The sequence below is a fragment of the Pongo pygmaeus genome, chromosome X (genome assembly GCF_028885625.2).
Source record: "Pongo pygmaeus isolate AG05252 chromosome X, NHGRI_mPonPyg2-v2.0_pri, whole genome shotgun sequence".
Taxonomy (NCBI): domain Eukaryota; kingdom Metazoa; phylum Chordata; class Mammalia; order Primates; family Hominidae; genus Pongo; species Pongo pygmaeus.
In genome coordinates, this window is record NC_072396.2 from 88,903,490 (window position 1) to 88,929,678 (window position 26,189).

Below are 26,189 nucleotides of genomic sequence, written 5' to 3' on the forward strand. Positions count from 1 at the left end.
TATGTATAACTATTAACAAAGGTTATATTTGGGGAGGAAGAGGAATTTCTTTATATTAGTGTATTACTTAACTTTTCAACTGTAGGTATATACTTAGTAAAAACAATAAAAATATTTCTATTTGAGGATGGAAACATAATTTTTAAAATATTTATGTTTGTAGAAATTATAATCCTGAAAAACACCTCAAAACATCTTCAAAACTTGAAAAATCAATGGCTGTTGAAATTACTTTAACTATAATGAACAAAAGGATTGGAGAAGAATAGGAAAAAGAAGAAATCTGAAGTAGATTTTCAAAGAGAAATAGAGATGAATGAAAATAACGGTAACTTTAGGAATTCAGCCAGCATCCTGGCCTCTGCTTGAGTGTATTTATCAGTCATTGTTTATTTTACCTTTCTACCAAAAAAGAATATTATTCTTTGGAGGAATTAGTTGATGCCTTTTATTTCTTTATGAATGGAGAAAGCACCATCAAATTTTAAGCAAAAGCATTAACTTTGTAGCATGTTAAAAATCTCATTTTCTCAGTCAGCAGTTTATTATCTCAAACTATATTCCGTAAACTCCTGTTAATAGACACAGTTTTCACTTATATCAAATCACCATGTTATATACCTTAAATAGATAACAATTTTATATATGTCAATCTAATCTCACTAAAGCTGAAAAAAATTTGAAAAATAGACATAGTTTTAAATTTATGTGTTACAATGTGAATGCAGATTATACATTTCTTATAACCCTTTGCGTGACACAAAAAATTTTTCATATAAGATTTTAGAAATGGTGCTTTGTGTTATATGATTTAGAGATTTATATCTTTATTGATTCTGACTTGAGTGTTCATGTAAAATACCTGACAAATCTAAAATACATTTTCAATTTTAACTTTTAAAAATATGTTATTTGACTTACTTTTTGTTTTAATTAGGTAACAGCAAAAAAGATATATGCTACAAGCCAGCAAATTTTTGGAGCAGTTAAATCATTGTGGACAAAAAGCAGCAAAGAAGAGTCACTCCCTAAACCTAAAGAAAAAACTAAGGTAGAGTTTACATGGAGCAAGATGGTCAACATTGAGTTTTGTTTGGGTGGGTGTTGGCTTGTAATGAGAGTACTGGACAGAGGTCGAGGATAAAATGAGAAAGTAGATGAAGGAATTAGTAAAATGATTTACTTATGAAGGAAAAATCTGTTTGGTAAACAGCTAGGATCCTCTTCCGAAATAGAAGTACCTGCAAAAACAACTCACGTCTTGAAACACTCAGTGCCCTTGCCAACAGAACTCAGCTCTGAAGCAAAGACCAAATCAGAATCCACCTCAGGTTTGTTGGGTATAAGTCAATTTTGTTTTCATTCTTTTCTTAAATAATTTGATAGCATTATCATTAGTGGTTTGAACTTAAGATGTGTTCTCCCCATAAATATTTTGTCTTTCTCATATCTGTGGTTTCTGTTTCTTTTTAGGTTATGAGGTACTTAGGTACCTGCAATTGCTTTAAATGATCACATAGTTCATAATATAGATCTTTGTATGTGAGTATATAGAGTAACACTGACAGGTTGATTAGTGAAGCATTTAATATAACTTTATAAATATGAGCTGTTAGGTGGGGGAAAATGGGCCTTTCTAGATTCTGTAATTTTAAAGGGATGAGTCACACCTACATAAAGAAATGTCAGCTTCCATTTTTTGTGCTATTTACCTATCAGTCTCCCTGTCAATCTTAAGACTATTTTATTTTTATTAAGTTTAGTTTTACTAACTTTAGGCACCAAAAGAACTTTCAGCATCAAATAGTAGAAATATCATCAATTATAATACTTATAACATTGCTAGTATTCCATACTGGCAATAAATACTTTGTGGGACCAAGCAGTGACAATTATACTTTCTAAACAAATACTGCTGTGATTTTACTGTGATCAAAAAGAAGGTGACAAAGTGTTTAATACCATTTTGACAATGTATTCATATTGATTTGCGTAGGTTTATCTATATGTACAATGTGAATTATAAAACCCGCTAAGTTGTCTTATTGCAAAGGAAGGTGGCTAATTCAGAGGTTGGGGAATAATAATAATATCCACCCTTTATCGAGCACCTACTGTGATGCAGAGAGCTAGAAGTTTATTATGTTATTCAGCCCTTACCCACAAAGCAAAACAAAAACCTCTGCTGGATCGGTAATTATTCCCATTTTATGATGAAGAGACTGAGACTCAGGGAGCTAAAATAAGTTGCCCCAAATCATATAGCTTGTGAGTAGCAGAGTTCTGTTTATGGCCTAGATCTTCTTGACATCAAAGTCTAAGCTCTTTCCATTGTCTATAGATTATCTAATTTAAAACTGGAAGTTAGTCTCTAATTTCAGCCTCCTCCTCTCACTTAATCTTTATAAAAACTGTCATTGAATAACAAACCTGATTTGAGTTTTACTATTTTCCTCTGTCCTCTCTCTTTTCTAATCAAGAGGTGCTATACAGTTTTTAGACTCTGAATAATCTACAGGTGACCATATTCTCACAAGAATATAATGTATGGTCATTTTCCCAATGCCTGTTAATTCCAGAGTATCTTTATGAAGATGAAACATACTACAGCTTAACAGTGGGACCAAAACCTTCCCAAGCTAATGTCTTTTCCTCACACATCTAGATTCTGGAGCCCTTTATTTGCCTGTCTTGGGTGATGTGGTATATGAAAAGCATTCTATGGAGACAATGCAGAGGGAGAAAGAGATGCCAGTGCTACTCATTCTTATCAGATGTCTTGGTCAGTTTGAGCTGCTGTAAAAAATACCATAGACTGGGTGGCTTATAAACAACAGAAATTTATTTCTCATAGTTCTAGAGACTGAAATTCTGAGATCAGGGTGCCAACATGGTCAGATTCTGGTGAAGACCCTCTTCTGGCTTGTAGACAGCCTACTTCTCATTGTATTCTCACATGGCAGAGAACAGAGGGAAGCAAACTCTCTCAAGATTCATAAGGGCACTACTGATCGCATTCACGAAGACTGTACCCTCATCACCTCCTCTAATTCTTACCACTTCCCAAAGCTCTCCATCTCCTAATACCATCACAATGGGGGAGATAGGGTCTCAACATGTGAATTTTGGGGGGACACCAACACCCAGTACATAACAATATATCATTTGGAGTTTATTATACAGTATAACCTTGGGATTCACCATTTCCACATTTCATATGTAGAATAAAACTTTTTTTTTATTTTTTTTTTTTTTGGCCATGGGAAACAGTAGTGATTGTGAGCACAGGTTATAGAATAAGACTTGAATCGAAATCCCAGATCCAGCATTTACTAGTTCTGTTACCTGGGGCAAGTTGTCAAACACCTCAAGCCTCAGTCTCCTCATTCAACAAAAAGGGGACAATAATAGTTCTCACATGGTTATGAGGATTAAGTGAGATATTGCATGTAAAGCACTAACTACAATGCCAGGGACATACTAAGGGGTATCAGTGGGTATTAAAATATATCATCATTATTATTTGCCTGGAACAATTAGCCATTTTGATGAGAAACAGATTTTCATTGAGCATACTTAAGGAGCAAGTCACTTACCTAGTGAGCCTAGCCATGGCTATAACTTATCACCATACAGAACAGATAGGGTGTACTGTCCAACTATATGTTGTGGCTCTGAATATGAGTTTGGTTGTTCTCTACCATCTCATGTACATTAATGGAGAAAATTGCTATTTTGGGAATCACAAATTTAGAATTTGGTGTCATAGACCTCTTCAAGAATCTGATGAAAGCAGAATGAAATCTCTCACAGTCTTGCAAGATTAATGTCTCTCTAAAGCAGAAGGTGACAAACTGTGGCCCGTATGCCAATTCTGACTATGTTTTTTTTTAGGTGATAAATTTGCTAAACCTATATATATATATATATATTTTTTTTTTTTAATTATACTTTAAGTTCTAGGGTACATGTGCACAACATGCAGGTTTGTTACATAGGTATACATGTGCCATTGTTGGTTTGCTGCACCCATTAACTCGTCATTTACATGAGGTATTTCTCCTAATGCTATCCCTCCCCCTGCCCCCCACCCCACAACAGACCCCTGTGTATGATGTTCCCCGCCCTGTGTCCAAGTGTTCTCATCGTTCAATTCCCACCTATAAGTGAGAATATGCGGTGTTTGGTTTTCTTTCCTTTTGATAGTCTGCTCAGAATGATGGTTTCCAGCTTCATCCATGTCCCTGCAAAGGACATGAACTCATCATTTTTTATGGCTGCATGGTATTCCATGGTGTATATGTGCCACATTTTCTTAATCCAGTCTATCATTGATGGACATTTGGGTTGGATCCATGTTTTTGCTATTGTGAATAGTGCCACAATAAACATATGTGTGCATGTGTGTTTATAGTAGCATGATTTATAATCCTTTGGGTATATGGTATTTCTAGCTCTAGATCCTTGAGGAATCGCCACACTGTCTTCCAGAATGGTTGAACTAATTTACACTCCCACCAACAGTGTAAAAGCATTCCTATTTCTCCACATCCTCTCCAGCATCTGTTTTTTCTTGACTTTTTAATGATCGCCATTCTAACTGGTGTGAGATGGTATCTCATTGTGGTTTTGATTTGCAGTGATGATGAGCATTTTTTCATGTGTCTGTTGGCTGCATAAATGTCTTCTTTTGAGAAGTGTCTGTTCATATCCTTCACCCACTTTTTGATGGGGTTGTTTGTTTTTTTCTTGTAAATTTGTTTAAGTTCTTTGTAGATTCTGGATATTAACCCTTTGTCAGATGGGTAGATTGCAAAAATTTTCTCCCATTTTGTAGGTTGCCTGTTCACTCTGATGGTAGTTTCTTTTGCTGTGCAGAAGCTCTTTAGTTTAATTAGATGCCATTTGTCAATTTTGGCTTTTGTTGCCATTGCTTTTGGTGTTTTACTCATGAAGTCCTTTCCCATGCCTATGTCCTGAATGGTATTGCCTAAGTTTTCTTCTAGGGTTTTTATGGTTTTGAGTCTAACATTTAAGTCTGTAATCCATCTTGAATTAATTTTTGTATAAGGTGTAAGGAAGGGATCCAGTTTCAGCTTTCTACATATGGCTATCCAGTTTTCCCAGCACCATTTATTAAATAGGGAATCCTTTCCCCATTTCTTGTTTTTGTCAGGTTTGTCAAAGATCAGATGGTTGTAGATGTGTGGTATTACTTCTGAGGTGCCTGTTCTGTTCCATTGGTCTATCTCTCTGTTTTGGTACCAGTACCATGCTATTTTGGTTAGTGTAGCCTTGTAGTATAGTTTGAAGTCAGGTAGCATGATGCCTCCAGCTTCGTTCTTTTTGCTTAGGATTGTCTTGGCAATGCGGGCTCTTTTTTGGTTCCATATGAACTTTAGATTTTTTCCAATTCTGTGAAGAAAGTCATTGGTAGCTTGATGGGGATGGCATTGAAACTATGAATTACCTTGGGCAGTATGGCCATTTTCACGATATTGATTGTTCCTATCCATGAGCATGGAATGTTCTTCCATTTGTTTGTGTCCTCTTTTATTTTGTTGAGCAGTGGCTTGTAGTTCTGTTGAAGAGGTCCTTCACATCCCTTGTAAGTTGGATTCCTAGGTATTTTATTCTCTTTGTAGCAACTGTGAATGGGAGTTCACTCATGATTTGGCTCTCTGTTTGTCTGTTATTGGTGTCTAAGAATGCTTGTGATTTTTGCACATTGATTTTGTATCCTGAGACTTTGCTGAAGTTGCTTCTCAGCTTAAGGAGATTTTGGGCCGAGACGATGGGGTTTTCTAAATATACAATCATGTCATCTGCAAACAGGGACAATTTGACTTCCTCTTTTCCTAATTGAATACCCTTTATTTCTTTCTCTTGCCTGATTGCCCTGGCTGGAACTTCCAACACTATGTTGAATAGGAGTGGTGAGAGAGGGCATCCCTGTCTTGTGCCAGTTTTCAAAGGGAATGCTTCCAGTTTTTGCCCATTCAGTATGACACTGGCTGTGGGTTTGTCATAAATAGCTCTTATTATATTTAGATATGTTCCATCAATACCTAGTTTATTGAGAGTTTTTAACATGAAGGGCAGTTGAATTTTGTCGAAGGGTTTTCTGCATCTATTGAGATAATCATGTTGTTTTTGTCGTTGGTTCTGTTTATGTGATGGATTACATTTATTGATTTGCATATGTTGAACCAGTCTTGCATCCCAGGGAGGAAGCCGACTTAATCGTGGCGGATAAGCTTTTTGATGTGCTGCTTGATTCGGTTTGCCAGTATTTTATTGAGGATTTTCACATCAATGTTCATCAGAGATATTGGTCTAAAATTCTCTTTTTTTTGTTGTGTCTCTGCCAGGGTTTGGTATCAGGATGATGCTGGCCTCAGAAAATGAGTTAGGGAGAATTCCCTCTTTTTCTATTGATTTGAATAGTTTCAGAAGGAATGGTACCAGCTCCTCTTTGTACCTCTGGTAGAGGTACCTCTTTGTACCTCTGGCTGTGAATGTGTCTCGTCTTGGACTTTTTTTGGTTAGTAGGCTATTAATTATTGCCTCAATTTCAGAGCCTGTTATTGGTCTATTCAGAGATTCAACTTCTTCCTGGTTTAGTCTTGGGAGGGTCTATGTGTCCAGGAATTTATCCACTTCTAGATTTTCTAGTTTATTTGTGTAGAGGTGTTTATAGTATTCTCTGATGGTAGTTTGTATTTCTGTGGGATCGGTGGTGATATCCCCTTTATCATTTTTTATTGCGTCTATTTGATTCTTCTCTCTTTTCTTCTTTATTAGTCTTGCTGGCAGTCTATCAATTTTGTTGATCTTTTCAAATAATCAGCTCCTGGATTCATTGATTTTTTGAAGGGTTTTTTGTGTCTCTATCTTTTTCATTTCTGCTCTGATCTTAGTTATTTCTTGCCTTCTGCTAGCTTTTGAATGTGTTTGCTCTTGCTTCTCTAGTTCTTTTAATTGTGATGTTAGGGTGTCAATTTTACATCTTTCCTGCTTTCTCTTGTGGGCATTTAGTGCTATAAATTTCCCTCTACACACTGCCTTAAATGTGTCCCAGAGGTTCTGGTACGTTGTGTCTTTGTTCTCGTTGGTTTCAAAGAACATCTTTATTTCTGCCTTCATTTTGTTCTGTACCCAGTAGTCATTCAGGAGCAGGTTATTCAGTTTCCATGTAGTTGAGCGGTTTTGAGTGAGTTTCTTAATCCTGAGTTCTAATTTGATTGCACTGTTGTCTGAGAGACAGTTTGTTGTGATTTCTGTTCTTTTACATTTGCTGAGTGCTTTACTTCCAACTATGTGGTCAGTTTTGGAATAAGTATAATGTGGTGCTGAGAAGAATGTATATTCTGTTGATTTGGGGTGGAACGTTCTGTAGATGTCTATTAGATCTGCTTGGTGCAGAGCTGAGTTCAAGTCCTGGATATCCTTGTTAACCTTCTGTGTCATTGATCTGTCTAATATTGACAGTGGGGTGTTAAAGTCTCCCATTATTATTGTGTGGGAGTCTAAAGTCTCTTTGTAGGTCATTAAGGACTTGATTTATGAATCTGGGTGCTCCTGTATTGGGTGCATGTATATTTAGGATAGTTAGCACTTCTTGTTGATTTGTTCCCTTTACCATTATGTAATTGGCCTTCTTTGTCTCTTTTGATGTTTGTTGGTTTAAAGTCTGTTTTTTCGGAGACTAGGATTGCAACCCCTGCTTTTTTTTGCTCTCCATCTGTTTGTTAGATCTTCCTCCTCCCCTTTGTTTTGAGCCTATGTGTGTCTCTGCATGTGAGATGGGTCTCCTGAATACAGCACACTGATGGGTCTTGACTCTTTATCCAATTTGCCAGTCTGTGTCTTTTAATTAGGGCATTTAGCCCATTTACATTTAAGGTTAATATTGTTATGTGTGAATTTGATCCTGTCGTTATGATGTTAGCTGGTTATTTTGCCAGTTAGTTGATGCAGTTTTTTCCTAGCATCGATGGTCTTTACAATTTGGCATGTTTTTGCAGTGGTTGGTACCGGTTGTTCCTTTCCATGTTTAGTGCTTCCTTCAGGAGCTCTTTTAAGACAGGCCTGATGTTGACAAAATCTCTCAGCATTTGCTTGTCTGTAAAGTATTTTATTTCTCCTTCACTTATAAAGCTTAGTTTGGCTGGATATGAAATTCTGGGTTGAAAATTCTTTTCTTTAAGAAAGTTGAATATCGGCCCCCACTCTCTTCTGGCTTGTAGAGTTTCTGCCGAGAGATCCGCTGTTAGTCTGATAGGCTTCCCTTTGTGGGTAACCTGACCTTTCTCTCTGGCTGCCCTTAACATTTTTTCCTTCATTTCAACTTTGGTGAATCTGACAGTTATGTGTCTTGGGGTTATTCTTCTCGATTAGTATCTTTGTGGTGTTCTCTGTATTTCCTGAATTTAAATGTTGGCATGCCTTGCTAGGTTGGGGAAGTTCTCCTGGATAATATCCTGCAGAGTGTTTTCCAACTTGGTTCCATTCTCCCCGTCACTTTCAGGTACACCAATCAAATGTAGATTTGGTCTTTTCTCATAGTCCCATATTTCTTGGAGGCTTTCTTCCTTTCTTTTTACTCTTTTGTCTCTAAACTTCTCTTCTCGCTTTATTTCATTAATTTTTCATTAATTCAATCACTAATACCCTTTCTTCACTTAATCGAATCAGCTGTTGAAGCTTGTGCATGAGTCATGTAGCTCTCGTGCCATGATTTTCAGCTCCATCAGGTCATTTAAGGTCTTCTCTACACTGTTCTAGTTAGCCATTCATCTAATCTTTTTTCAAGGTTTTTAACTTCCTTGCGGTGGGTTCAAACATTCTCCTTTAGTTTGGAGAAGTTTGTTATTACCGACCTTCTGAAGCCTACTTCTGTCAGTTCGTCAAAGTCATTCTCCATCCAGCTTTGTTCCATTGATGGCGAGGAGCTGTGATCCTTTGGAGGAGAAGAGGTGCTCTGGTTTTTAGAATTTTCAGATTTTCTACTCTGGTTTTTCCCCATCTTTGCGGTTTTATCTACCTTTGGTCTTTGATGCTGGTGACCTACAGATGGGGTTTTGGTGTGGATGTCGTTTTTGTTGATGTTGATGCTATTCCTTTCTGTTTGTTAGTTTTCCTTCTAACACTCAGGATCCTCAGCTGCAGGTCTGTTGGAATTTGCTAAAGGTCCACTCCAGACCGTGTTTGCTTGGGTATACTGAGCGGAGGCTACAGAACAGCAAATATTGCAGAACAGAAAATATTGCTGCCTGATCCTTCTTCCGTAAGCTTTGTCCCAGAGGGGCACCTGCATGTATGAGGTGTCCTGACTCACTATTTTTGTATATTCTGCAAGCTAACCATGATGATTGAAAAAAAATCAAAAGAATAATATTTCATAGCAGGTAAAAATTACATGAAATTCGGATCTCAATGTCCAGAAATAATGTTTTATTAGAACATACCCACACACATTGATCTATGTATTGTCTATGGCTGCTTTTAAACTACAGTGGCAGAGTCGAGCACTTGTGACAGAGACCATATGGTTCACAAAGTCAAAAATATTTACTACTGACCTTTTGCAGAAAAGTTTGCCAATTCTTCTTCTAGAGAGAGGGCATGTGCCACATATGCATGACTCATGTCCCCCTCATGGTAGTTGCCAGATTTTTTGTGGATTCAGAGACTAAATAGCCAAACTCAAAACCTCTTCAGGGCAAAATCGAATTTCCTACAGTTTTTTGGTGCTGTGGAGACAGAAGCTAGTCAGTCTGTCAGTCAGAAGCTTGGGAGTGCCATAGGTGAACTGGGAGGAACCAGAGGTTAACTGACTCTTACTAAAATTAGAACGCAGCCCAGACCCAGCTCAATGCCTGACTAGATTGAGATGATAAGTGTTTCACCCTTTGTAAAGAGAGTAAGGGCACCCCTGTCTGGTGCCCTTTATCTTCTGGAGCTTCTACCTTTCTTTTATACCTAATGTCCAGTATACAAACAAACAAAATACTAGTTATGCAAAAAGGCAGGAAGATGTGACTGACAGTCAAAAGAAAAAATACATAAATATAACAATAACAACAGACCCACAGATGACCTAAATATTGAAGTTAACTGAAAAGGACTTTACAATAACTATAATTAATATATTAAATAAAAAAAAAAGATGGACAAAATGGATGAAAAGATGGAGAATGTCACAGGGACTTGGAGTCTGTTAAAAAAATTCTAGTGGATATTCTAGAAGTGAAAAATACAGTACCCGAAATTAAGAACTCATTGGATGGGTTTAACAGCAGAATATTTACCAGAAAGCACAGAATTAATGAATTCAAAGACAAGTCAATAAAAAATAGCCAAACTGAAGCACACAGAGAAAAAAGGGATGGAAAAGTTTGAGAAAGTACTTTATAGTGACTAGTGTCTTTAAGTATTTGAGTTGCTAAGAAGCTGAATGCTGAATGTCATCCTGATTTTATACACAAACCAAAAGAGAATTTGTAACAATCCTAACTTCACTCAGCAATTTATTAGTTATCTGTCCTTTTTTTGGTAACTAACTTGCTTAAAATATCAATGAGATAACATGTGAACTAAATTATCAGTTATGTGATATTATCAGATACCACATAAGGGCTATTTGAGACTATAATTCATTGCTGTCTTATAACTTTAAACATATTTCTTTCCTATTTGTAATAACACCAACTTTTTGAATAGTCTGCTAAAAAGCTTTAAGCAGAAAATGTTCTTATTAGAGAGCAAACATATAAAATTGCAAAGGAATGCATCATGATGATTAGGGCATTCAGATTCAAGAAGAGTTTTATGACAGCTTATTCTTTGGGAGTGTAAGAGAGCCCTTAATCCATTCAAGAGATGAAGAAATTTCTAAGAAAGATATAATTCTTAGTTGCTTATAAGAGCATGAGATGAAGCTTTTTTTTTTTTTTGAGATGGAGTCTCGCTCTGTTACCCAGGCTGGAGTGCAGTGGTGCGATCTCGGCTCACTGTAACCTCTGCCTCCTGGGTTCAAGCGATTCTCCTGTCTCAGCCTCCCAAGTAACTGAGACTCCAGGCACCTGCCACCATGCCCAGCTAATTTTTTGTATTTTTGGTAGAGACGGGCTTTCACTGTGTTAGCCAGGATGGGCTTGATTTCCTGAGCTTGTGATCCTCCCACCTCAGCCTCCCAAAGTGCTGGGATTACATGCTTGAGCTACCATGCCCGGCCTTTGAGATGAAGCTTTTTAAAAAGATGAATCAAATGACAGGCTAAGTGGTTCTGAACCAGAGAGATCCATATCACAATTACTTGAGGGTTTTTTTTTTTTCCCTCAAAATTCTTAGGTCCAGACTCTACCAAGAATTATAAATCTGAATCTCCAGAGGTGAAGCCTCTAAGCAGGTGGATTTTAGGAAGAGCTTTACAGGGGATTCTGATACATATTACTCTCGCTAATAATCTCTGTTTTAAGCTGTGAATAAATTAAAATCTTGAAGCCTTTTAAGAAATTTTGAGGGGTGATCTAATGGCAAAAGAATCTTTCTAATTCAGGAAATTGGGGTAAGCTGAATCTTTCACCAAACTTTGAACAAGAATATAAATTAAGGAAGTATATACAAGTGCTAGAGAACTTAGTCAGTTGATGGACATTGTTTAGCAAATTTGACACACTGAGATTTACATAAAATAATTATTTGTCACATGCCTACTATATAGTGTTTTCTGCTTGATAAAACTTGTTGCACACTTTTCACTTGTACTGAGCAATGGTTCCCACCAGATGGCAGTAGAGATGTAGCAGAACCACCAGTGGATTCCTAACCATTTTTTGTGCTACAGCCTCTTCTCAGAATAATGTTTTCAAATGCAGAAAATAAAATACATAGTAATGTATGAACTTACTTAAGTGTATTAAACAACAATATCTAACAATAGGTCTAATAACTTAATTTTTAAGTAGCGATGAGTGTGAATATTTTGAGATAATCTGCAACTATAATGTAATAAGATATCTGTGATTTCTGTTGGTGACAAAGAAATCTAAGGTACTGCTGATACTATTGTGCTTTGTTGCCTGTATACATTATTGAAGACAATGTCCATTTAAGTCAGAGGTAAGTGAAAATAATGACACATTTTCCTCATCCAAGTTAATAGATCACATGAGTTCTATAACATACCCCCAGAGACACGAGATTAAGAATTTATTCTATGGAGAGCTGCATTACCTGTACCATCATGAATACTAATTACTTATGAATCTGGTTGTTTTGTTAATATATTTGGTGATGAAGTTACACATAGGTGTGTCACACTGTAAAATACGTTTCAGAAAAGATAGGTATAAGATAAATCATTGTATTCCAATTTCTCTCCTTTGTTTTCATTATAAAACTGGAAATTAAATTCTTTTATGCAAAAAAGGTATGGTTCCCAAATGTAATAAAATTAATTTTAAAATGAATCCGATTTTGAACATATTTAAAATAAAAACAAATTTTTGAAAAAATGTTTGTAGTATTGTGTCACAAAGTAAATATAAAATAGTTGTCTCTTGCCTACGTACCATGCACAAGGTATTATATGCAGCAGTTTGTGTGCATTATCATGTTTAGTACTAAAACTAGTTGTATGAGATTTTTACTGCTATAAACATCATTTTAAGAAGAGCCTGGGTTGTTATGTTGTGGTCAGACAAATGTGAATTCATTCCTGGATCCACCACTTATCAGCTGAATGACTTTGGTCAAGTTAGTTAACCTCTACAAATTAAAATTTTCTTATCTGTAAAATAAAGACAATGTAAAAATAGTATCTGCTTCATGGTGGGATTATGAGATAATTCGTGAAAATAACTTAGCTACTTGCCGGGGACACAGGAAGCTTGTCAAGATCAACAGTGATCCACACATTGCCAAATCCAGGAGTCGATTCTCAATCTCCATCTTATGCAATCCATCAGTAACCTTTGACACAGGTTAAATTCCTTCCTCCTTCAATCTCTTCACTTGGCCTGTGGGATATCTCTTGCTCTTGGTTCTCTTTCCTCATTCACTGGCTTTCCACCTTAGTCTTCTTTCCTACATTCTCCTAACCCTCTTAACATCTTCTAATCTTAACCCAAAAGACTCATTTGTACTCAGATGTCTAGTAAGCAATTCAAATTTAACACATCCAACATTTAATGATTCATTTGTTTTCCCCTAAACCTGCTTCTCCCACATTTTCCCCTATCTCAATAAATGTCACCTCCATTCTTCCAGTTTCTCAAGTTGAAGAGTCTCTCTCACAAGACATAGTCAGTCCATTTAGGAAATCTTGTCTATTCTACCTTCAACATTATCCAGAAATCTGGTACCTTTTCACCACTTCTACTGCTACCATCCTAACTAAAGCCCTCAGCATGTCTTCTGGAGTATTGTAATTGCTTTCTAACTGGTCTCCCTGCTTTTATCCCTTGTTTCCCTATAGTTTCTTTTCCCCATAGCCAAGAGTGATCTTTTTAAAAACATAGCATCATTCACTCCTCTACTCAAAATTGTCCAGTAGCTTCTCATCTCACTTAAAGCCAAAATCTTTACCATGGCCCTATGTGACCTAGCTTTCCATTGTCTTTTTGATCACATCTCCTATCATCTCACTGCCTTGCCGCCACCCCTACATACACCACATTTGTCTTCTGTGTTTCAACCATATTGGTTCCTCAGACATACCTCAGGTCCATTACACTTGCCATCTGCTCATCCTGGAAGGCATTGCCTGCTGGTATCTATAGGGTGCACACCCTCAACTCCTTCAGTTCTCAGCTCATGTATCACCTTTCCAGAAGGCTTTCCCTGGCTGCCCTATTTAAAATTACAAATCACCTAAGCACTCCATATATCCTTCCTTGTTTCATTTTTTCACATAGCACTTAACCACCATCTGATATATATTTAATTAGTTTGTCTGTCTCACCTAACTCAAGTGTTAGGTCTATGTCACCAGAGATTTTTATCTGGTTTGTTCACTGCTGTCTTCCCAGTATCAAAAATAAATTTGTTAAGTGACTAATTTTTCTTTTCATTTTAATACTTTATCAGGTGGAACACAGTTTATGCCTGACCCCAAGCTCATGGATCACGGGCAGTCCCACCCAGAAGATATAGATATGTACAGCACTAGAAGCTGAAGCAGACTGCATGCAGAGACTACACAGAAAACTACAAGATGTGTGACGTTGCAAATAATGATGAAAAAAAATCATGTAATGGGTAACTGATACGTAGAGTATTACCTAAACCAAGTTTCTCCCTTACATCTCCAAATGTGCAATTTGATAAATTACATAAGTGGTTAACACACAAACTGTGAATGCAATGTAAACAATATTAAATGATTGATGAGGAGACTTAGGTAGAAGTATTAGCTTGCATTTGATGACCTTTAAGGGCACTTAAAAAAAAAATGAAGACATGAATTCTAGTGAGATTAAAATCTAAAAATACATATATATACATATATGTATAAAGACACACATATTTATACATATAAACATATATTTCTGCTCTAGCTTTCCCAGATTAATGCCAACTAAATTAGAATGGTGTATGGAAAGGTGTGTTTCCCTCTGTGTTTTTTTTCCATTTCCTAGTGCTGGAATAAAATATCCATGTTTTATGGGACTTGAGCTTGGCTTTGTCCCTTGGTTTTGTTAATGTTAATTCCTCTTAAATATCTAAAAACATCTCTACCTATTTGAGGGGGCATATGCTACACAGGCTTCCTAATACTGCTTAGCAATCCTTCTACTGGTTCCTAGGTGGTTTACTATTGTGTTCCCTGGAAGAGGTATTACAAACGTTTTATTCTCCTCAAGCCTCTTATAACTGTCAAAGTTGACTGTGCCTCCTATTTCATAGAGAAAAAAGTAAATTATTAGATATGACCATTCCCAAAACTTCTTCCCATCTACCTTCAAGACTCACCTCTTTTCAGCCATGCATCCCCCTTTTCTAAGACATGCTTCTCTTTGTGTTCTTGACCTATTTCCTTCCCATCTAAGACCATATTCCACCCTGTTTAATTTCTAGTCTTTGGTTTCTCTTTTTACTAGTTTCTTTCCTCCACCTCTACATAGCTGCAGGTCTTCTCTGTCTTAAATAAACAATAACAGAACAAGACAAAAACCTTTCCTTAACTCGGCCTCTTCCCTTGAACTGTTTTTTCTCTCTCCTTCCTATAATTGTTATACTTCTTTAAAAAGTAATTGTTACTTTTTGACAAAAGTAAATATTGTCCCTTTTTTCCCTACTTTCAAGTCCTCTCTATCTTGTGACATTCTGGCATCCATACCTGCTTAATTTTTTTTGAGATGAGGTCTTGCTCTGTTGCCCAGGCTGGAGTGCAGTGGCACAAACACAGCTCACTGCAACCTCCACCTCCCAGGATCAAGCAATCCTCCCATCTCACCCTCCCAAGTAGCTGGGACTATAGGCACCCGCCACCATATACAAAATACACCAAATACACCAAATACACAAATACACCAAATACACAAAATACCACCAAATACAAAAAATACTAATTTTTTGTATTTTTGGTAGTGACAGGGTTTCACCATGTTGTCTAGGCTGGTCTCGAACTTCTGAGCTCAAGCATCTGTCCGACTCAGCCTCCCACAGTGTTGGGATTACAGGCGTGAGCCACCGCACCCAGCCCCTACTTGAATTTTTATGTCATTATTGACTCCTCACTACTCTCTCCTTGAAACTCACTTATCCCTTTGCTTTCTATTTTTCCTGCTTTTGTTATTCTTCATTTTTCTTCTCTTGGTCTGAATCCCTTAAATGCTGAGGCTGCTCAAGTTTCATCCCTAGTCCTATTTTCTCATTCTATATGCACTCTCATTTTTCATTTAACAGACTTCACTGGCTTCAGGCACCATTTGTTTTATTATTCATATTTTCAACCCCCATATCTCTCTAGTGCTGTAGACCTTTATTTCTACTTACTAGTTATATTCACCTAACATCCCATAGATATGCCAGTGTCAATGTGCCTGAAACAAAATTGTCTCTACCTCCCGCTCCTTCAAATCTATTCTGTCTTCTCTAATCCTATAATTACTCTCCCTCAAGTCATCGTCATCACTTTTCTGGGTTACTGTAATAGCCTTCAGGCCAATTTGCTCACTGTCAGTCTTGCTGTCTCTCATTTCAGAGTATGTTCTGCTTGCAGGTGACAGTAAACTAGTTAAACAAATATTTAATATTAGCTTAAGCAAAAAAAAAAAAAAAAAAAAAAAAAGGCCTGTCCTATTTATAGCCTAGAATTAGGCAGTATAGGGTTGGGACAGTGGCTCATTGGTGCTATCAAAGACGTAGACTTTTTCTCTTTCCACTCTGTCCTCTACAGCATGCTGGTTTGTCACCTCATGGTCACAAGATGTCTGCTGTACCTCCAGGGAGCAGATACACATTCAAAGTAGGAAATAGCAGATAAAAATTTACACAAGATGCGTCTGACTCCCTTTTATCAGAAAAGTAAATGCTTTCTTAGAATCTCCTCAGAAGACCTCTGTGTATATCACAACCAGTACTTGTCATGTAGCCACACACTTAGCTCAAGGAAGATAGGGAATAGAGAAATCATGTTTCTTATCCCCTGTGGTGAGGAAGGCAAGGGGTAAGGGGTTGGGAACAGGTGCTGAATTAAAGCTAACATACAGTATCTGCTACCCTATTCTTCTAACCCATTTGTCTATTATGACATAGTTGTCTTCCTGACAACTATAATGAATAGTTGTCTTTCTGAAATCTTTAGTGGCTCATCATTGCCCACAGAATCAAAACCCCTTAGTTTGATATACAAGGCCCTTCATATCTGATTCCAGCTTACCTTCTAATCCTATCTTCCCTCTCCTTACCCACCCTACTGCTGATGTGTATTATATTGTCTTTATGACATACCATTTGTTTCTTGAACATGCTTTGCTCATTATTGCCTCTTTCTCTGCCTGTGCTAGTGTGTCCTCTTAGAATGTTCTTCCATCTTATCCTGCTCTACATTCTATCTTCTACCCATCCTACAAGTCCAATTCCAGTGTCGTGTTCCCTTTCTCAATCCTCCAGGGTAGAATTTAGATGTTACCTCTTTTAGAGATAGGTCTTGCTATGTTGCCCAGGCTGGTCTCAAACTCATGGCCTCAAGCGATCCTCCCACCTCAGCCAACCAGACGTGAGTGACTGTGCTCAGCCTTTTTTAAAAAAATGAAGGTATTTGATATGGCCGGGTATGGTGGCTCACACCTATAATCCCAGCACTTTGGGAGGCCAAGGTGGGTGAATCACCTGAGGTCAGGAGTTCGAGACCAGCCTGACCAACATAGTGAAACCCTGTCTCTACTAAAAACACACACAAAAAGTACAAAATTAGCTAGGCGTGTTGGCTCATGCCTGTAATTCCAGCTACTTGGGAGGCTGAGGCAGGAGAATCACTTGAACCCGGGAGGTGGAGGCTGCAGTGAGCCGAGATCGTGCCATTGCACTTCAGCCTGGGCACAAGAACAAAACTCAATCTCAAAAAATAAATAATAAAAAATAAAGGTATATAATATGTCTTAGATTTGATGAAATATGAGTGTGTGTGAGATCTGATCCAAGGTTTTAAAAAATTCATTTCAAATACTGGAGATAAATTCTGAGGAGCTTACTTATGAAAAACTAGCAAGTGATAGCTGGTATTTACAGATACGGTACTTTACACAATTTATGTAATTAATATTTTCTCTCAGACAAGGTTCCTTGTGGATATCACTGAATAATTTTTGTGTAGTTTCTATGCCCATGAAGTGCCTGGTAGGTAGTAGGAACTCACATGTTCTGCTATGCTGGTTGCAGCACAGGCACAAAAGTTAGAATTATTTCAAAGGACTTATACTCTACTAGGAAAGAGAGAAACATAGAAGTATAGTGTTGTATGTGGTATCTTCCCTAAGATAAGTACAACCAAAGAGCTATGGATGTTCAGAGATAGAATGTAGTACTGGGATGATGTCAAGGAGGCAGTGGTACTTAAGCTGCTCAAGGTAGGGAAGCAGTTTACTTGCTAGTTTTTCATAAGTAAGCTCTTCAGAATTTATCTCCAGTATTTGAAATGAATTTTTTAAACCTCAGATCTGAATATATTCAAACACCCATATTTCATCAAATCTAAGGCATATCATATACCTTTAATTTAAAAAAAAAATGCTGAGCAGAGTTGCTTATGTCTGGGAGGCTGAAGTGGGAGGATTGCTTGAGGCCAAAAGTTTGAGACCAGCCTGAGCAACATAGCAAGATCCTGCCTCTAAAAACAAACAAACAAAAAATGCTGCCAGTTGATCATTACATTTATCCCAACATCAGATATGTCAAATTGTGAAAAAAGAAGCATCTTAATTTTGATGAAATATGGTAGGTAAAAAATAGCGCAAAGCTAAGTATAAGTGACTTTTAAATTATCTGCTCTTTTGGATTATCACTACTGCTACTAGCCATTAGAATACTGGTTTGGATAATGGAAAGTTGACTAGAGCTACAAAATCTGTTTCAAAATAAAAGATCTGCTCAAACAAGAATGTGATGATCACTTGCTGTATTGTACAACAAAGTCAAACTGCTGTTAGACTCAGGTGACAGTCAAATGTTGGAGGCTGTGTTGGGATGAGTTGTTACAAGGCCTCTTTCATTCTTCCCATGCCATGTCCAGGAGTTCTTCTCTGTTAAACCTGAAGAGATGCCAGCCCTCCTCAGAGGAAAGGTCTAAAGCCCCTCGACTAGTATAGTAGTTGATAGAAGCTTGGTTCCAAATGACGACAAGAAAGCGCATGCAGTTACATTGAGTTGTGATGGCTATCTGTTTAAAAACAAACAAGCAAATATTACTTTCATTTGAAAGTATAATCTTCATTAACACATACATTTTATTGAAGGTCTACTCTATGCAAGACACTATGTGTGAATAATACTTCCAAATATAGTAGTTACCTTTTGAACTTTTCTATAGCTGTAAAAAGAAAAAAGTCACTGTTCTGAGCTTTAAAGCCCTCTTTAAAATCCCAAAACTGATTTGCAAAGCCTTTATCGTACAGAAAAGGTGTACCTAAAAGAACACATGTTCTCATATGTTTCCAAAATACAAGAAGATCTTGCTTTTATAGTCTTGTAATATTCATACTGTGAGCCTGTTTTTTTGAATAAAAATGCTTTCTAATCTCCCTCCTCCTTACTTTCACTTGATAGCAAAAGGGGTGTATAGTGTGGTTGTGGATTATATATAAATCAATTTTAATTGACTATAACTCATATACTCTATATGATCATCTGATTTGAAAATCCAGTTTAATTTGGGTAGAAATTTGAAGTATATGTTGGGGTTATGTTCAAATGGTGAGATTAATGATTTAATTTATGCCCTGTGAATATTTATTGAAGAAAAGGTTAATGTATAGAATATCAATACTAATTGTAATACATACCTGACTTAGCCTCTTCAGCATTTCAGCTCCAATACCTAGGCCTTTTAAATAGACAATGCAAAATGAAAACTGCAAATTTCACTTAACTAGTTATTTGCTTTAGTTTAAAATAAATAATATCTAAAATTCTGTATCTGCTTTTTGTATATTATTAATAGCTTCTGGAAACACAACTCATGAATGCTTTCATATCCCTTTTTCCTAATTGGAATGAGATACCAAAGGTCATAGAAGAGTTTGGGTTTATTTTAAAGATCAGTGAAGAAGTGAGTCTCTGCCACTATTGTCTTATAACGGTATATTTCTTATCTATTTTTACTGAAAACCACCTAAAATGTAAAAGCATTTTTTAAAGATAAAAGTATAGCTGTGTGGCCAGGCACGATGGCTCACACCTGTAATCCCAGCACTTTGGGAGGCCAAGGCAGGAGGATCACTTGAGCCCAGGAGTTTGAGACCAGCCTGGGCAACACAGACCCTGTTTCTCCAAAAAATAAAGAATTAGCTGGGTGCTGTGGCACATGCCTGTAGCTCCAACTACTTGGGAGGCTGAGGTGGGAGGATTGCTTGAGTGTAGAAGGTTGAGGTTGCAATGAGACATGATCACACCACTGCACTCTAGCCTGGGTGACAGAAAACCCTGTCTCAAAAACAAAATAAAAAATATATAGCTATGTGATAGCTTGGCTTATTCAAACCTTGAGAAGAACTAATAAAATGTTTTTCTCATCTGTGACTGAGTCTTCACAGTCACAGATTAGAGCAAACTCATTAGGATAGTGATCAAACTCATTAAGTAGCAATAAGTTACATTAACTAAAACACCGTATGTAAAGCCCTATCTCCTTAAAATATGTCATTTTAATTTTTAAAGTATTTAAAAGTAATATCATAAATTTTAGTTTTACCTTGGTAAGCTTGTGTGACATAAAAGTCCTCTAGGTAAAGTACCTTGCCAGTCCGTGAGTCATATGTAAAGTAGTACATGGCAAATCCAACAGTCAGTTTGCCTAGGAAGGGAGAAGAAAGGGTGTAGAAAGGTTGTGTTGAATCTTAGCCAGTTCTTTACCCCCAAATTGAATGTCTTTTGGCGTTTGTTTAACTATTAAAGTAATAAATGCTCACTGGAAAAAAATAACAATACAAAAACATATAGTGTAGAGGACTTAAGTCCCTTAAAATACAACCTTTAAGATATAAGCCCTCTTTTTATAGTGTGGTGTACGGTCTTCCAAAAAATTTTAACTGGGCGCAGTGGCTCATGGCTGTAATCCCTGTGCTTTGGGAGGCCAAGGCAGGAGGGTCGCTTGAGCTCAGGAGTTTGAGACCAGTCTGGGCAACATAGTGACACCCTGTCTCTACAAAAAATAATATTAAATTAGTTGGACATAGTGGCACATGTCTGTAGTCCCAGCTACTCGGGAGTCTGAGACACTTGTGCACAGGAGTTTAGTTGGAGGCTGCAGTGAGTCATGATCATGCCACTGCACTCCAGCCTGGGTGACAGAGCGAGACCCTGTCTCTTAATAATAATGCTTATACAAACATAAGTACATACCATGCATTTTCTTTAAAAAAAACTGGGTTTATACACATTCTCTTCTCTTCTGCTTAATAGTAATTATATGCTACAAAACTGTACTATTTTTCAGCATGGAAAAAATATACTCCAGATTAAACTGGAGAAGAAAGATTTACTCTACCTGATGGTTTTTGTTGATCGTTTACTTCTGCAATCAGGCAGTAGAAAAGGGGATTGTCCCCAAAGCCATCTCTGAGTAAATCTGAAATATCAATTCATATATAGGATGTCAGAAAGTTTATAGCAGAGAGAAGGAGATGGTGGATAGGAAGCACTAGGAATTTCTCTCTCCACCTGGATAGCAATTGTATTGGTGGAATCTGAAGTGAATATTTTGGAACTCTGGTGTTTATCTGAACATTTGCAACTTACAGGAGACAGCCTGGCTGGTCAACTGCAGTTAATTTGGATCAAATTCAGCCATCAGTGAGGTGGCAGCTACCCAGCACTCAGCACCCTCTACTCCATGGGAACAGCAACCTGTATTTCTGTAGCAGCTTGCTGGAGCAAGGGTGACCAATAAACATCTTGTCCTCAAAATACTGAAGTTCTGTGTTTTGACTGTGTATTGTTACTCTGATCACTCAGGTGAGGACTTGGAGGTTAACTGCCATTGTTCCAACCCCCACGAGCTGAAGTGGCTTCCAGGAGATTTAAAGGAGCTGCCCTGTTTTATGAGACATTTGGGAATTAAAAACATATATACAGGGGAATTTAGAAAGTTACCATGTGTGACTAGATAAAGATACAGAGGGGACCTGAGAACACATTAAGCTTTCAACTCAGGCTGATCCCTGACACAGAGACACCCTGTAATGCTTTAAAATAAACTCCATCAAATCCTGGGGAAAAAGGAGAATCTGATTTCCAAAGTTACCATAGTATAAGTTTCAAATGTCTAGCTTTCAACAAAAATCACAAGAAACGATGGTCATTCAAAGGAATAAAATACATTAACAAAAAACACACCTGAAGAAAGCCAGATGTTTGACTTACTAAACAACTTAAAACATCTGTCTTAAAGATGCCCAGAGAGATAAGACATGCACAAATACAGGAAAATATATATAAACAAAATAATATAGATTTAAAAAATTCCACCCCCTAACATTCTGAAGCTTAAAAGTTCAATAACTGAAATGAAAAAAAAAAAATGCACTGCACTGGAGGGGTTCAAAGGCACATTTGAATAAGTTGAAGAAAGAATCTGTGAACCTGAAACTAGGCCAGGTGAAATTATTGAGTCTGAGACACAGAAAAGGGATGAGGAAAAGTGAACAAAGCCAAAAGTGTCTGTAGAACATCATCATCAAGTGGAACAGGATATATCTTGTGGGACTTAGGAGAGAGAGAGAGAATTTGAAAAAACAGCTGCTGAAAACCAAATTTGACATAAAACATGAATCTACAAATACAAGAAGCTCAACAAACTCTAAGTAGGATACACCCAAAGAAATCCACACCAAGACACATTATAATGAAAGTCTCAAAAACCAAAGACAGAATCTTACACAGCAAGAGAAGCAATCTGTCATATATGAGGGATCCTGAATTAGATTACCATCTGATTTCCCATCAGAAACCTTGGAAGCCAAAAAGCAGTGGATTGATATTTAAAGTCTTGGGGGCGGGGGGAGCAGGGACTGTCAACTAAGAATTTTATATCCACCAAAACTGTCCTTCAAAATGAGGGATAAATTAAGACATTCCCAAACACCCCCCACCACGGCCCCCTCAAAAAAAAGAAACTGAAGGAATTCATTACCGTTAGACCTGCCCAGCAAGAAATGCCAAAAGGAGTCTTTCAGGTTGAAATGAAAGTAATCTAAACAGTAACTCAAAGTTGTATGAATAAAGATTTCTGGTAAAGACAGATATATGAGCAATTATAAGAGGTGGTATTGTAATTATGTTTATACAGTCGACCCTTGAACAACATGGTTTGCAACTGTGCAAGTACACTTACACGTGGATTTTCAAACACAGATCAAGAACGATATTCATTGGAGGAGAAACCCACATATACAGAGGACTGACTTTTCATATATGTGAGTTCAGTAGGACTCACTGCGGGACTTGAGTATGCATGGATTTGGGTATATGCAGTGGGTCCTGGAACCAATCTCCTGCATATACTGAGAGATGACCCTAACTCCACGTTTTGTTTTCTACATTGTCTAAAAGACAAATGGATAAAAATATTAATTTTTATTTTTTTGAAACAGTCTTGCTCACCCAGGTTGGAGTGCAGTGGCATGATCTCAGCTCGCTGCAACCTCTGCCTCCTGGGTTCAGGTAGTTCTCATGCCTCAGCCTCCCATGTAGCTGGGACTACAGACACCTGCCATCATGCCCAGCTAATTTTTTAAAGTATTTTTAGTAGAGATGGGGTTTTGCCATGTTGGCCAGGCTAGTCTCGAACTCCTGGCCTCAAGTGATCCACCCACCTCAGCCTTCCAAAGTGCTGGGGTTACAGGCGTGAGCCACCATGCCCAGCCTAATGTATGTTATGGGGCACACAATGTATAAAGATGTAATCCCTGACATCAATAACAGAAGAGGGGGACAGAGATATATATAAGAAGAATTTTGTATGCTATTGAAGTTAAGTTGGTTTAAATCAAAATTAGATTGTTATAACCATCAAATATAATCCCCATGGTAAACACAAAATATCTATAAAATACACACATAAGGAAATGAGAAGGAATCAAAATGTTTCACTACAAAAATAAAACACACAAAAAAAGGTCTAATGGAGGAAAGTAGGAACAACCAAAAGCTTTAAGGCGTATGGAAGACAGTTAAATAGTACAGGTGAGTCTTTCCTCATCAGTAATTACATGTAAATGGATTAAAGACTCCTGCCAAAACACAGAGATAGGCAGAATAGATTAAGGAAAACAAACAAACAAAAACATGATCCAAGTATATACTGTCTACAAGAGACATACTGTAGATCCAAAGTCACAAATATGTTGAAAATGAAATGATGGAAAAAGGTATTTCATGCAAATAGTAACTAAAAGAGAGCTAGGATGGCTATACTAGTATCAGACAAAATAGACTTTAAGTCAAAAACAGTTACAAGAGACAAAGTACATTATGAAATGATAAAGGAGTTAATTCACCAAGAACATATAGCATTTATAAATATACATGCATTGAACGTCACAGCTCCAAAATACATGAAGCAAACACTGACAGAACTGAGAGAAGTACACAGCAAGACAATAATAGGAGATTCAGTACCCCACTTTCAGTAATATATAGGACAACCAGACAGAAAAGTAGATGACTTGAACACTATAGACCAATTGTATCTAACAGACATATACAGAAGCCTCTAGCCAACTACAACAGAACACACATTTTTTTCCCTCAAGTACACATGGAACTTTCTTTATGATAGATACATTAGGTCACATACCAAGTCTTAATAAATTTTAAAATATGAAAATCACACACAGTATTTTTTTCTAATGACAGTACAATGATACTAGAAATCAGCGGGGAAAAAACTTGAGAAATTTACAACTATGTGGAAATTAAACAACGCACTGTACACAACCAATGGGTCAAAGAGGAAAGTATAAGGGAAATAGGAAAACACTTAGAGAGATGAACGAAAATGAAAACACAACAAACAAAAGCTTACGAGATGCAGTGAAAGTAGTGCTCAGAGGGAAAATTATAGCTGTAAATGCCATTTAAAAAATTATCTAAAACAATAATCTAACTTTATGCCTTAAGGAACTAGAAAAAGAAGAGCAAACTAAGCCCAAAGCTTGCAGAAGTAAGGTAATAATAAAAATTGGATAGACATAAAACAGAGGATAGAAAAACATGGAGAAAATCAATGAAGGTTGATTATTGGAAAACATCAACAAAATTGACAGCTAGACTGACAAAGAAGATGCAAATAATTAAAATCAGAAATGAAAATAAGGACATTACTGCCAACACTACAACGTTAAAAGGGAGTATAAAAATATTATGATTTATATAACAACAAATTAGATAACCTAGAAGAAATGGACACATTCCTTCAAACATACAAATTACCTAAACCTACTTAAGAAACAGAAAATCTCAACAGACCTGCAAGAGTTTGAATCAGTAATCAAAGATCTCCCAACAAAAAAAAGTAAGGAACCAAATGGCCTCGTCACTGGTGAATTCTACCAAACATTTACAGAAGAATTAATACCAGTCATTCTCTAACTCTCCCCAAAAAATGAAGAGACGGGAACACTTTGTAATTAATTCTGTGAGGTCAGCATTACTCTGATTCCAAAGGTAGTCAAAGATATTAGAAGAAAGTTACAGGCCAATATTCCTTAATAATATAGGTTAAAAAATTCTCCACAAAATTGGAAATTGAACTCAACAGCATATTAAAGGGATTATTCACCATAATCAAGTGTGATTTATCCTAGGAATGTAAGGGTGCACCAACATAAGAATATCAATTTAATACATCATATTAATGAAACAAAGGGGGAAAAACCCACATAATCAAATCAATGAATGCCGAAAAAGGCGTTTGACTAAAGCACAACACTTTCATGATAAAAGCTTTTATAAAACTAGGAAGGGACATTCCTCAACATGATACAGTGTACTCATGAAAACATTATACTCAATGGTGAATGACTGAAAACATTCCCCCTAAGATTAGGAAGAAGACAAAGATGCCCATTTTCACCACTGGTATTCAACATTGTACTGGAAGTTATGGCCAGAGCTATTAGACAAGAAAAATAAATAAAAACCATCCATAGGCCAGGCCCAGTGTCTCACGCCTGTAATCCCAACACTTTGGGAGGCCAAGGCGAGTGGATCACCTGATGTCAGGAGTTTGTGAACAGCCTGGCCAACATGGTGAAATCCCATCTCTACTAAAAATACAAAAATTAGCCAGGTGTGGTGGCATGCACCTGTAATCCCAGCTACTCGGGAGGCTGAGGCAGGAGAATCGCTTTAACGTGGGACGTGGAGGTTGCAGTGAGCCGAGATCGTGCCAATGCACAACAGAGCAAGACTCTGTCTCAAAACAAAACAAAACAAAACAAAACAAAACAAAAAAACCAAAA

The 26,189-nt window shown here is 37.0% G+C and overlaps 2 protein-coding genes across 5 annotated transcripts in view; one reads left to right on the forward strand and one right to left on the reverse strand.

Moving 5' to 3' along the window:
- Positions 1–19,642, forward strand: part of APOOL (apolipoprotein O like) — an 88,337-nt gene extending 68,695 nt beyond the window's left edge. For 2 of the 3 annotated variants that reach the window (XM_054470644.2, XM_054470645.2), the window contains 3 exons: positions 938–1,051; positions 1,214–1,331; positions 14,095–19,642. In XM_054470644.2, the coding sequence (XP_054326619.1) occupies positions 938–1,051; positions 1,214–1,331; positions 14,095–14,183 (321 nt within the window). In that variant the 3' untranslated portion in view covers positions 14,184–19,642. The remainder of the gene's footprint in view (positions 1–937; positions 1,052–1,213; positions 1,332–14,094) is intronic. The other variant, XM_063660699.1, reaches the window with a different exon arrangement.
- SATL1 (spermidine/spermine N1-acetyl transferase like 1) overlaps positions 18,614–26,189 on the reverse strand; it is a 143,275-nt gene continuing 135,699 nt past the window's right edge. Inside the window, exons 8-11 of one of the 2 annotated variants that reach the window (XM_054470643.1) lie at positions 21,215–21,295; positions 20,420–20,521; positions 19,512–19,552; positions 18,614–18,889 (exon numbers count right to left, since the gene is read on the reverse strand). In XM_054470643.1, the coding sequence (XP_054326618.1) occupies positions 18,719–18,889; positions 19,512–19,552; positions 20,420–20,521; positions 21,215–21,295 (395 nt within the window). In that variant the 3' untranslated portion in view covers positions 18,614–18,718. The remainder of the gene's footprint in view (positions 18,890–19,511; positions 19,553–20,419; positions 20,522–21,214; positions 21,296–26,189) is intronic. The other variant, XM_063660698.1, reaches the window with a different exon arrangement.